The sequence below is a fragment of the Neofelis nebulosa genome, chromosome X (assembly GCF_028018385.1).
Source record: "Neofelis nebulosa isolate mNeoNeb1 chromosome X, mNeoNeb1.pri, whole genome shotgun sequence".
In the NCBI taxonomy this organism is placed as follows: domain Eukaryota; kingdom Metazoa; phylum Chordata; class Mammalia; order Carnivora; family Felidae; genus Neofelis; species Neofelis nebulosa.
Window position 1 is genome coordinate 15,410,079 of NC_080800.1, and position 12,492 is coordinate 15,422,570.

Below are 12,492 nucleotides of genomic sequence, written 5' to 3' on the forward strand. Positions count from 1 at the left end.
GCCTTCCTTTATGTACCTTTCCTCCTTGTTTCATTCTAAAGATCCTCTTTTCTGAAAACCATTCTGCTTCATTTGGCTAATTCTCCATCTACTTCCCTTAAAGCTTCCATGCAGAAGTGCCTTCAAGTAGATACTTTTTTAAAAAACAGATAAACACCAAAAATACACCCTCACGCATGCGGTCAACTGATTTTTGACAAAGGTACCAAGACCATTCAATGGGGGAAGAACAGTCTTTTCAACAAAGAGCGCTGTGAAAAGTGGCTATCACGTGCAAAAGAACAAAGTGGGGTCCTTATCTCAAACCGTATACAAAAATGAACTCAAAATGGATCAAAGCTCCTAAACACAAGAGCTAACACTCTAAAACTCTTCAAAGAAAATGCAGGGAGAGATCTTCAGGACATCAGATTTGGCAGCGATTTCTTGGATAAGACAGCCAAAGCACAGGCAAAAAAGTAAACAGAGATCAATTGGACTTCGTCAAAATTAAGACCTTTAGTGCATCAAAGTGCACTATTAAGACAGTGAAAAGATAACACAGAGTAGGAGAAAATAGTTACAAATTGCATTATCTGGTAAAGGATTTAATACCCAGAGTATAAAAAGAACTCTTGAAACTCAACATCAAAAAACCCCCAAACACCCCAATTCAAAAAGGGGCCAAAGGTTTTAGTAGCGGCTTCTCTAAAAACAGATCTATATTATGTCCACTGAGCACATGAAAGATGCTCCCCATCACTAATCAGTAAGGAAGTGCAAATCAAAACCACAAGGAGATACCGTTTCACACCCACTATCGGCACAGCAGGAAACAGGAAGTGTTGGTGAGGATACAGAATCCTTGTGCCCTGCCGGGAGGAATGTAAAATGTAGTGCCACTGTGGGAAACGGTGTGGCAGAGCCTCAAAAAGTCAACCACGGAATCACCATATGATCCGGCAATTCCACTGCTAGGTTTATGTACCCAAAAGGATCGAAAGCATGGATTCAAACTTGTACTTGTACACCAATGTTCATAGTAGCATTATTTACAGTAGCAAAAGGTGGAAATACCCCAAATGTCTATCAACGATGAATGGATAAACAAACTGTGGTCTACGCACACAATGGAGTGCTATTCAGCCTTAAAAAGGCATGCAGTTCTGATACATACTACAACGTGGATGAACCCTGGGAGCATGCTAAGTGAATAAGCCAGACACAAAAGGACAAATATTATATGATTCCACTTATATGAGGTACCTAAATGACAAATTCATAGAGACAGAAAGAACAGAGGTTACCAGGGACTGAGGGGAAGGGAATGGGGAGTTACTGTTGAACACGTACAGAGTTTCGGGGCAGCTGGGTGGCTCGGTCGGTTAAGCGTCCGACTTCGGCTCAGGCGCCGATCTTGCGGTGTGTGGGCTCGAACCCCTCGTCTGGCTCTAGGCCGGCAGCTCAGAGCCTGGAGCCCGTTTCGGATTCTATCTCTCCCCCCCTCTCTCTCTGCCCCTCCCCGGCTTGTGCTCTGTCTCTCTCAAAAATCAATAAACAGTAAAAGAAGAAACACGTACAGAGTTTCTATCTGAGATGACGAAATGTTCTAAAAGTAGACAGTGGTGATGGCTGCACAAAACTGTGAATATATTTAATGCCAATGGTTAAAGGGTTAAAATGGCAAGTCTTATGCTTATTTTGCAGCAAAAAAATAAATTCTAAGTAAACACACATTACAGAGATAGAATGGGGAAAAAATGAAAAAAAAAAAATTTAAAAAGCAGGCACCTTACCTTCCAGGGATGTAACCAGAACAACATGAAGACAGATGATGGTAAGAAACATCTTGAACAGCAGAAGTTCTTCGGGTCTGCCAGCATGGCCACACTGCCTGCCACAGAAAAACATCCTGGAATAAAATAAGGGGAAAACATCATCATCACAGCACGCCATAATCACAACACAGAAATACCCAAGAGGTCAGTTACTTAACCAAGGCAAACTGCAATCCTGCTTCCTTTAAATTACTCTGGTTCCAGAGAACTGGCAATGCCAGCCGGGCACTGGCTACAAAAAGCAAAACCTATATTGATTATGGGAAGACCACCCAGTGGGATATCGTATTACATTCAAAATTATTTTAAAAAACAGGGGCACCTGTGTGGCTCAGCTGGTTAAGCGGAGGACTTTCGATTTCGGCTCAGGTCATGATCTCACGGTTGGTGGGTTTGAGCCCTGCGTCGGGCTCTGTGCTGATGGTACAGAGCCTGCTTAGGATTCAATCTCTCTCTCTCTCTCTCTCTCTCTCTCTCTCTCTCTCTCTCTCTCTGCTCCTCCCCCACTTTCTCTCTCTAAATAAATAAATAAGCTTTGAAAAAATTATTTGAAAAACAAAAACCAGAAACAGACGCACAAATGCAGAAAACAAGCTAGTGGTTGCCAGAGGTGAGGAGACAGGCAAAGTAAGTGGCAGGGATTAAGAGGGACAAAGTTCCAGTTATGAAATAAATAAGTCACGGGGATGAAAGGTACAGCATAAAAAACAGTCAGAGATACTGTAGTAAATTTGTATGGTGTCAGAAGGTAACTACACTGAACCATGGGGAGCATTTCATCGTGTACAGAACTGCCAAATCACTAGGTTGTACACCTGAAACTAATAGAAAGAATACTGCCTGTCAACTATACTTCACTTAAGACTGCGATTTTTTTAAAAAGACAGGCAAGGTAGTCCCTGTGAATTTATGGAAAACTTCAATACACGCAAAATATTAAGAGAAGAAATTAAAAACACAAAACACTGCATATATAATTAGTAACACTATACAAAGGCTGCTTAAAACGATGCTAAGAATCAGAAGGGGTTAGAGAATCCTATAAACATTCTACCCTTACTTATGTTTTATACTGTAAAAGGATTTCCTCTCTGTTACGTGTCAGCTCATGATCAGTGCTTGCATTTTTAGTAGTCAGGAGGGGAGAGTCAACATTTTTTTTTAAAAAAGCAAAGTTCGTAACAAAACTGAATTTAAAAGCTCCGTTTACCATTCGTGCATCCATGCATTCGACATTTATCGACGGGCAATAAAAAGAAAGGTATCGAGGGGGGTCCGGCATGCTGAGAGAACCGCCAATCCGAAGACCGCGTCTGTCCCTTTCACGGTGGAGGAGCTGGCCAGCAGCACCCCCGACAGGCAGTCGGCGCCAGCAGCCGAGGCTGGCATGGGACGCTGAGGGAGGGAGAGGCCAGGCAGGAGATCACAATCTGCCCACGGGCTTAGGCACAAGCACGCTGAGCGGCCAAAGAGCGGGAGTTCAAAGGTTCTGGCTCTGCCGTGCAATGTCGGCGTGACTCTGGACGAGTCCTTTCCAGTGGCCGAGATGCCCCGTCTAGCCAACTGTGATTAACAGGACCGACCCGAGAGTGCCGCTGTGCTAAGTGAGCACGGTGAAGCCACTAGAAAGGCTAGCTGTACTCTTGACTCGTTCAGTCAACAAATACCTACTTTGCGCCCTAGTACGTGCAGGGTGAAACAGTGCAGGGGTTATGTGGGTGAGGGCATGGACAGACGGGGATAAAACACAATTTCTCAGTCTCCAGGGAAAGCTGTCGGTCTTTAAGAATCCTGTAATTCCATAGCCATCACCAATGCCACGGAGGTAACTCTTTCCTTGGACATGGCGTGATAACGTCTCAGACCAGGAGGTGAATCCCTCTCCTTCCAAAGAGGGCTTACATTTTTTAAATCAATAAATTGTATTATATATTAATACACTACGTTCACAAACTGTAAAACGTCTCTGGTTTGGCCCTGCTCTTCAGCGCGCTTATCCTCTCTCTCTTCATAATGGCATATTATTGACCCTCCCAAATGAGTCACTCGAACCAGAATGTTAATATAGCCGTGCAGAGATGTAGCAATGTCTCTCTGGAGGAAAATTTACGTGTCCGCTACAGCTACATGCAACAATATTGATGAATCTCAGAGATACAAAGTTAGATAAAGGGGCCAGACGTGAACGAATGCATATCGTACAGGAGTCCATTCATGTGAGGTACAAAAGCAGGCAAAACTGACGGATGGAGCGAGGAGCAGGGGGAGCGGCTATCCCTGGAAGGGGGTGAGGGTGGAATGATTACAAGTGCGCACAAAGGGGTTTCTGAGGTACAGGTGCCGTTCTGTGTGCTGGTGACGTGGGTGTGTTCAGTTCCTGAAACTCAATCGAATTGGACACTTATGGGTCTGTCACAAAAAGTTGCATTTAAAAAGTTTAAAAATCAATCTATTTTTTTTATTTCTGAGTGCAGTTCCCCCTCCAAAAGCACTGCTATTCAAAAAACAATCTGCATTTAGTGCACCAAACCTCTACCAAAAAACTCTCTCCCATACACATGCCCTCAGGCTCAACTCTACCTGGAATTTGTAGAACTGACTTAGAAAATTTACTGCACAAATATCGGATTTCAGAGCAGTTTACTTCTGGAAAGGAACTCAGAATTCACCTAGCCTCAAACCCTCATTCGACAGACCAAGGAAGAGGCCCAACCAACATGCTCTAGGCGACGGGTCAAGGTCATCTGGCTGTTTGGTGGGACTCCTACTCTTTCTACCAGACCACGATGCTGTCCTCCTGAGGATCTGTGTCTTTGGAAGTAAACTGTTCTGAATCCACCAGGTGAAATGAATCAACAAAGTCAAAACGCTATTATATAATTTCAAAATTTTTGCCACCTCATTCTTGAGCTTTGCCAAGTCCTAGGGGAGGACCTCCTAAGTGGTACATAAGATACGGTCAAAGTTAAATTAGTCAGAGTGCACAGTGACTGGTTATTATGTGCTGGAACTTGGGCCTCTGATCAAAATAAACCACGCCTTTTCACTGAAGAGAGCTTGTACTCAACTCCCAACGACAGCAGGAAAGGCCAGAATGAAGGGTGATTCCAGCAATCATCTTGAAAAGAGAACACAGATCAAGAAGGACTTACTATAGACCGGGTGCCACGGAAAAGACCGCTTTCAGTTGTCAAGGCTGAAATACCTTTCCTCAAGGCTGAATATATATTTCCCAAAAGGAGATGTTTTATCACATTTAAAATAACGTGGCTCCTATTGCCTTCTGTATAAACTAGACAACACCCTGCTAAGTCATCACGTCCTAGGATCACCGACCAAGGAGGAAATCTGTGGATTTTGAAAGCCTTATTCATTATACACAAAAGTCATTTTTACCTTTTTGAGCTAGAACTTTTCTTCATTTTCTGGTGTAAGTTGGGTTAGCTCAGTGCTATCTAGGCCATCGAGAAAGATGATTTGAATAGCCATCGATTCTTAGCACATTTTCAAGGTGCTAAGCATGGCTGGTGAGATAGCATCAACTGGAAAGAAAACTATCTGCTCGCATTTAAACAGTAAAATCTAGGGGCGCCTGGGTGTCTCAGTCGGTTAAGCGTCTGACTGTTGATTTCAGCTCAGGTCATGATCTCACAGTCGTGAAATGGAGCCCCATGTGGGGCTCCGCCCTGACAGCACAGAGCCTGCTTGGGATTCATTCATTCATTCTCTCTCTCTCTCTCTCTCTCTCTCTCTCGATGCCCCTCCCCTGCTCATGCTTGCATGTATGCTCTCTCTCTCTCAAAACAAATAAACTTAATAAATAAATTAAATAAATAAATAAATAAACAAACAAACAAAGATCATCCAAAATCCATCTTGGTCCAGGGCCCCCTTTTGTGGTTGTGGACTCTGATGTACATGGCTGCCACGACATATGCAATGACCGATATTTTTTTTTGACCTAAGTAACAAGGGGTGTGATAATTGTTCCGCAAGCCTCCTAGAAAATTTTATGTCTTTGAGAGAAAACAATTAACCCTCAAAAGAGCATGTGATAGACTGACATCTGTCTTCTCAGAAGAAACAATGGAAGCCAGAAGACCAAACAAGAACTGTGATATCGTTCACTACCTACAAATCCTCACTGAAACAAATCCTAAAAGATGTACGCAGGCAAACAATGAGATCTGAGATGCAACAAGGAATGAAGGAGAAGGAAAAGTGGTTAATATGTGACCAGGCCCATTCCTAACATTTGTGATATACAGGTTAAGAGTTTGAAAGGAGGTCCGGGGTGAGACGCCTGGGTGGCTCAGTCGGTTGAGCGGCCGACTTCGGCTCAGGTCATGACCTTGCAGTCCGTGAGTTCGAGCCCCATGTCGGGCTCTGTGCTGACAGCTCAGAGCCTGGAGCCCGCTTCGGATTCTGTGTCACCCTCTCTCTCTCCGCCCCTCTGCCACTCGTGCTCTGTCCGTCTCTCTCAAAAACTAAATAAACATAAAAAAAAAAAAAATTTTAAAAAAAGGAGATCCAGGTTCCTGGCTGGCTCGGTTGGTAGAGCATGTGATTCTTTCTTTTTTTAAGTTTATTTATGTATTTTGAGACAGAGAGTGTGCAAGTGAGCATGGAAGAGGCAGAGAGATGGGGAGAGAGAATCCCAAGCAAGCTCTGCACTGTCAGCACAGAGCCCCACGTGGGGTTCGAATCCACGAACCATGAGATCAGTGACCCAAGCTGAAGTCAAGAGTCGGATGCTTAATCAACTGAGCCACCCAGGTGCCCCACACATGACTCTTGATCTCAGGGTCATGAGTTCAAGCCCCACAATGGGCATAGGGCTTACTTAAAAAAAAACAAAAGGAGGTCCAATTTGCCCTTATTCTTCCACTAGGGCTCCATCTCAAATTACAAGAGGCTTTGTGCGTATGCATGCGGATACCCCAGCCTGTATGTTTAACCCCCCCTCTCTCCCTGTAAGCAGCTACCCCTTGGTCATCCCTTAGGTCTAAAGGGATGTATACCTGCAGCATGTAGAGGCCTGCTCAGGTCCTAGAAATTGGCACAGAATGACCGGATAGGGGGATTCCAGGGTCCCACGTTCCAGGTGGGCATCACTTCTTTGCGTTGCAAACTTCTCACCCTTTGGAGAGGCTATGACTAGGGAAGGGCCAGAGAGGGACCTTCTAAAGCATGAGACACAGGTCAGACACCCCAGTTTCCCAGAGCTAACAGTGGCACTATATACTGGTAAATCCAAATGAATGTTTACTGTATAAAACATTAATATCTTGCAGGGATAAATGAAACATGACAGCATAAAAATATGACACCTATATTATTTACATATACAGTATATAATACAGATATATATATATCAATTAGGAGGTAAAAAAAATGAAATTAAGAAGTTAAAGTCTTCTGGGGCACCTGGGTGGCTGAGTAGGTTAAGCGTCTGACTCTTGATTTCAGCTCAAGTCACGATCTCACGGTTCATGAGATGAAGCCCCGAGTCGGGCTCTGCACTGACAGTGCGGAGCCTGCTTGGGATTCTCTGTCTCCCTCTCTCGCTCTGCTCCTCCCCCATTCATGCACGCTCCCTCCTTCTCTCTCTCTCTCTCTCAAAACACATATTAAAAAATGTATATATAAATGGACTAAATGGTTCAATTAAAAGGCAAAGATCATCAGACTGGAAAAAAAGAATCCAAATATGCTATTTACAAGGACACAACTAGAACATAATGATACAGCAAGTTTGCAAACAAAAGGATGGGAAAGATGTGCGATGCCAATACTAAGCAAAAGAAAATATACTAATTTTTTACTATATTATCAGATTATACTAATATCAGACAAATAATGCTTTCATTTTTTAAAAAGTTTTATTTATGTATTTTGAGAGAAAGAGAGAGAGACCATGTGGGCGGGGAAAGGGTACAGAGAGCTGAAGTCCCGGAGAGAAAGAATCCCAAGCAAGCTTTGCACTGCCAGCAGAGGGCTTGAACTCACGAACCCTGAGATGGTGACCTGAGCTGAAGCAGTCAGCGTGTGTGCACTCGCTCTCTCTCTCTCTCTCTCTCTCTCTCAAACTCTTCCCTCCCTCCTTTTTGAATTTTAAGAATATGTTAGGCCTTGTATTTTTCTCTCCATGTCTCTGAGCTTTTCTTTTGTATTTCATATCTGGAGCTCCAGTTTGCTTCATTAGGCCCATAAGCTCACACAGAAATGGTTCCTTTGTTTACATTACCTCCCTGAGTTCTTACTTTCCCTTCATCTCCGGCCTGGTAATTCTTTTCTCTCTTGTTAGCTCTTTGCTATATTTAAGAAAATGCTCTTAATATTTTGTTCACAATTTTTTATTGTATCCAGCAGAAGGTTTGGTGTGAATAACTGAACCCAATGTATTCTTGGATCACTGAAGAAAATTTTTTTTCTGAGGTATTTGCTGAATCAGGATCTTTTAGTCGACTTTGAATCGAAATTCAGTTATGTTCTTACTAATAGTTTCCTGATTCTTTTTTTAGAGTAGTTAAACATACAACCAGAGACTCTAAGGGGGAAAAAAAAAAGCAACCTTGAGATTCTCTGACTTCTTTGACAGTTGAATGATCCAAGTCAACTGCTTCATTTGCACTGAGAACCTCTCCAGTACCTCCCTTTTCAATTTCCACTTGTGCAAGTCTGGTTAGTCAACACTTATGACTCACTGTAAATATCTCAAAGGCATAAAATTTTCTAGGAGGCTTGCGGAACCATTATCACACCCCTTGTTACTTAGGTCAAAAAAAAAATATCGATCATTGCATATGTCGTGGCAGCCATGGTATAATCAAATTATGGCAATTAACCAGAGGTAACAGAGCATAACCCTTACCGAGACCTGCCCTAAAGTGGTCTCAAGCTATCGCCCCCCTCCTTTTAAATCTTATTCTCTAGTTATTCTATATTTAGATAAAGATAGATTTATCATTTATTGCCGTTCAAAGTTGCACTGATGGCATACATATCTTTCAAAATATGATCGTTGTTAGTATGTTTAAAGAAATTGAAGAGATCTAGCACATTTCTTGGAGGGGTCCAGCAGGGCTATGGCATACAGTCACGTAGCTTATACACACTGTACAACCCCAGGGATTGCCATGTACATCAGAGTCCGCAACCACAAAAGGGGGCCCTGGACCAAGATGAATCTTGGGTGATCTTTCTCTCTTTCCTTCCTTTCTTTCTTTCTTTCTTTCTTTCTTTCTTTCTTTCTTTCTTTCTATTTTTTAATTTTTTAATTTTTTTGGTTTTTTAAAATTTATTTATTTTTAAAGTTTATTTATTTGTTTTGACTCTCCTGAGGAGCTTAAGTAGCTTACCAACCGAGCCACCCAGGTACCCCAAATAATACTTTAAAGCAAAGAGCGTTACCTATAACTAAAATGGTTCATTCCTAAAAGGTTCAATTCAATAGGAAGATGACAAATTTACATCTCTATCATCATTTGGTAAAATTCAAATAAGAAAGCCACTAAGGATACAGAATATTTGAATGACACATTTAACGAACCTGACTTAAAGACCATGTATGAACCCTCCACTCCATTTGGAGTATTTATGAAAACCAAGCCATACAAGAAGTCTCAAAACTGTTTTACAGAATTGGGGAAAAGAAAAGAAGCATGTTCTCTGACCACAAGACAATCAAGCCATAACAAAAAGTTAAACTGTTATTTAACAAATAACTTAGAGGTCAAAGAAGAAGCCATAACATATATTAGAAAATATTTGGTAATATAATAAAAACACTTTTTCAAAACATGTGGGGCACAGCTAAAGACCTGTAAAGTTTACATCTTAAATGTACATATTAGAGGGGCGCCTAGGTGGCTCAGTCGTTTAAGTGTCCGACTTCAGCTCAGGTCATGATCTTGAGGTTCTTGGGTTCAAGCCCCGCATCGGGCTCTATGCTGACAGCTCCGAGCCTGGAGCCTGCTTCGGATTCTGTGTCTCTCTCTCTCTCTCTGCCCCTCCCCGACACGCACGCGTGTGCGCACGCTCTCTTTCTCTCAAAAATCTATTTAAAATTTTTTTAAAAAATTTAAATAAATTTAAAATAAATTAAATACATAAAAACTTTAAATGTACATATTAGAAAACAAGAAAGCCTTAAAATTAATAACTTAAGCTCCTTCTCAAGAAGTTTGAGGAAAAAAACCCAGCAAATTAAACCCAAAGAATTAGGGGGCGCCTGGGTGGCTCTGTTGGTTGAGCCTCCAACTTCGGTTCAGGTCATGATCTCACAGTTCATGAGTTCGAGCCCCGCATCGGGGTCTGTGCTGACAGCTCAGAACCTGGAGCCTGCTTCGATTCTGTTGTCTCCCTCTCTCTCTGCCCCTTCCCCGCTCGTGCTATGTATCTCTCTGTCTCTCAGAAATAAATAAAACATTAAAAATAACCAAAGAATTAGAAAGGAAACAACAAAAATAAAAGCATAAAATAATGCTATAGAAAAAAAAGACATAAAATAAAGGTTATTAACATAGCCCAGGTTGGTGTTTGAAAAGAAAATTCCGGCAAATTTAAGAGGAGGGGAGGGAGGGAGGCAAAGGGGGAAGAAAAGAGAGAGTGAGTATCAGCAAATAACCAATGGAAAGAATTTAAAAAGCAACATAACTGAAAATGCTATAAACATACAAGATTAAAGGATCTTAGGGATAACTTTATTCAATAATTTTGAAAATCTAGACAGAGATGGGCAAATCCCTATGTAAAACATACAACTTACCAACAAAGAATCAAGAAGAAATAGTGAACGTGAATCGATGTATAACCATTAAGTCTCAAGAAATTTCCCAAAGACAAAGAAAAGTCTGGTCTCAGATGTTTACACTGGTGATTCTAGCAAATGTTTAAAAAAACAAGAATTTCAGTCTCACAAACACTCCAGGAACAGAGACAGACAGCACAACCTAACTCATTTTCACCAGGCTAGGACAACCCTGATGCCAAAACCTGACAAGGAAAGTCCTCACAGTTTGACCCGTTTCATAAATCAAATGAGACTATTTACAGAAGCCTCTGCCATGCTCACAGAAACGTCTAGCAGCAGTTTCAAATCTTGTAAACTGGGGTAATTTGAATAAATACAGCACAAAAGGAACCATTCCAAACTTCAGCAACAAAATGTTTTGAAGATAAAGTCATCGAGAACCAAAGCCAGCAATGCTGTAAAAAGAGAAATGACCGCTCATATGCCCCCAAACACCCATGTCCTAACGATGACAGAAACTCAGTTAACCGGTAAGTGCTGCATACGAACTCCAAAATGGCAGCTTTGTGTGTCATTTATCATAGCGAAGTCAAGTCAAGGGGGAACCATATGGCACGATTGTAATATGAAGCTTTCACGTCTCTAGAAGCAAATGGAAGGACATGATTCGTTGGGTCTTGACGGTGCAGAATGATTTCCTCAGGAAGCATTAAGTGCTTTCTAACGCAGGGGGGAGAAAAAGCTTTATTCAATACAAGTGAAGGCCATACCACATGTGCAAGATTAGAAATAACTCGTGTGCTTAAAGTAAACAAAACTCCGTGAGAGGCCTTCTACTTTTCGACTCCCTCAGTCATCTCCAAATTTCTCCGCTGCCCTACCTGCAATCCACCATGCTGTTGATTACCCAAAGGCAAAGCGGAAGCCTGCTTTGTCTCTCCCCTCAGTCTTCAGGCTCCTCTCCCGACGCCCGGTAAATATGTCGAACAAAAGCATGCATGGTAGAGCCGTCCGCCTGCCTTCGAATCCAGGCTCCCCACCTACAGTGTGACCTTAATCCGTCCCTTAAATTCTCTGGACATAAACTCTTCGTCTGGAGGCACCTGGGTGGCTCATTTGGTTAAGTACCCGACTCTTGGTTTCGGCTCAGGTCACGATCTCACGGCTCGTGGGCTCGAGCCCCGCGTCGGGCTCTATGCTGACAGCACGGAGCCTGCTTGGGATTCTCTGTCTCCCTCTCTCTCTCTCTCTCTCTCTCTCTCTCTCTGCTCCTCCCCTGCTCGTGTGCACATGTGCTCTCTCCCTCTCAAAATAAAAAAAATAAACTTTAAGATTTTGGAATTATTTCCTACATTCACCTAGTTTTGCTGACGTTGTTGTTTCAAGTTTTTATTTAAATTCTAGTTAACATATATGGTGAAATTGGTTTCAGGTGTAGAATTTAGTGATTTTTTCACTTACGCACAATACCCACTGCTCATCACAAGTGCCCTCCTTAGTACCCATCCCCTATTCAGGCCATCTCCCGTCCACCTCCCTCCATTTGTTCTCTGTCATTAAGTCTCTTAGCATTCATCTAGTTTACAGAACTTTATTGAGGTTCTGTTACATGCAAGGTACTACACATGGGACTTAGGATACTACGATACACAGGACAGATATCTTTCCTGCCCTCCAGAACTCACAGCCACTATGCACTTGGATTCACTGGTCATTGGTGTAGCCAAATAAATAGTGACTTTTTTTTTTTTTTTAACTTTCTCTTCATGGTCCATGCGAGTCAACTTTGCCTAAAAACAAAAACAAGGCACCGGAACACAACATCCTCTCCTGTATAGACTCAGTCTCCACCTCACCCCCACCCCAGCGGCATGCAACTCCACCCACAGCAGGCACTCAAAAAAAGATGTTTTAATTGAT

The 12,492-nt window shown here is 42.3% G+C and overlaps 1 protein-coding gene across 3 annotated transcripts in view; it reads right to left on the minus strand.

The window, feature by feature from the left end:
* Positions 1 to 12,492, minus strand: part of ADGRG2 (adhesion G protein-coupled receptor G2) — a 123,849-nt gene that overhangs the window by 68,273 nt on the left and 43,084 nt on the right. For all 3 annotated transcript variants that reach the window (XM_058713997.1, XM_058713995.1, XM_058713996.1), the window contains exon 3: positions 1,776 to 1,891. In XM_058713997.1, coding sequence (XP_058569980.1) covers positions 1,776 to 1,890 — 115 coding nt within the window. In that variant the 5' untranslated portion in view covers position 1,891. The remainder of the gene's footprint in view (positions 1 to 1,775; positions 1,892 to 12,492) is intronic.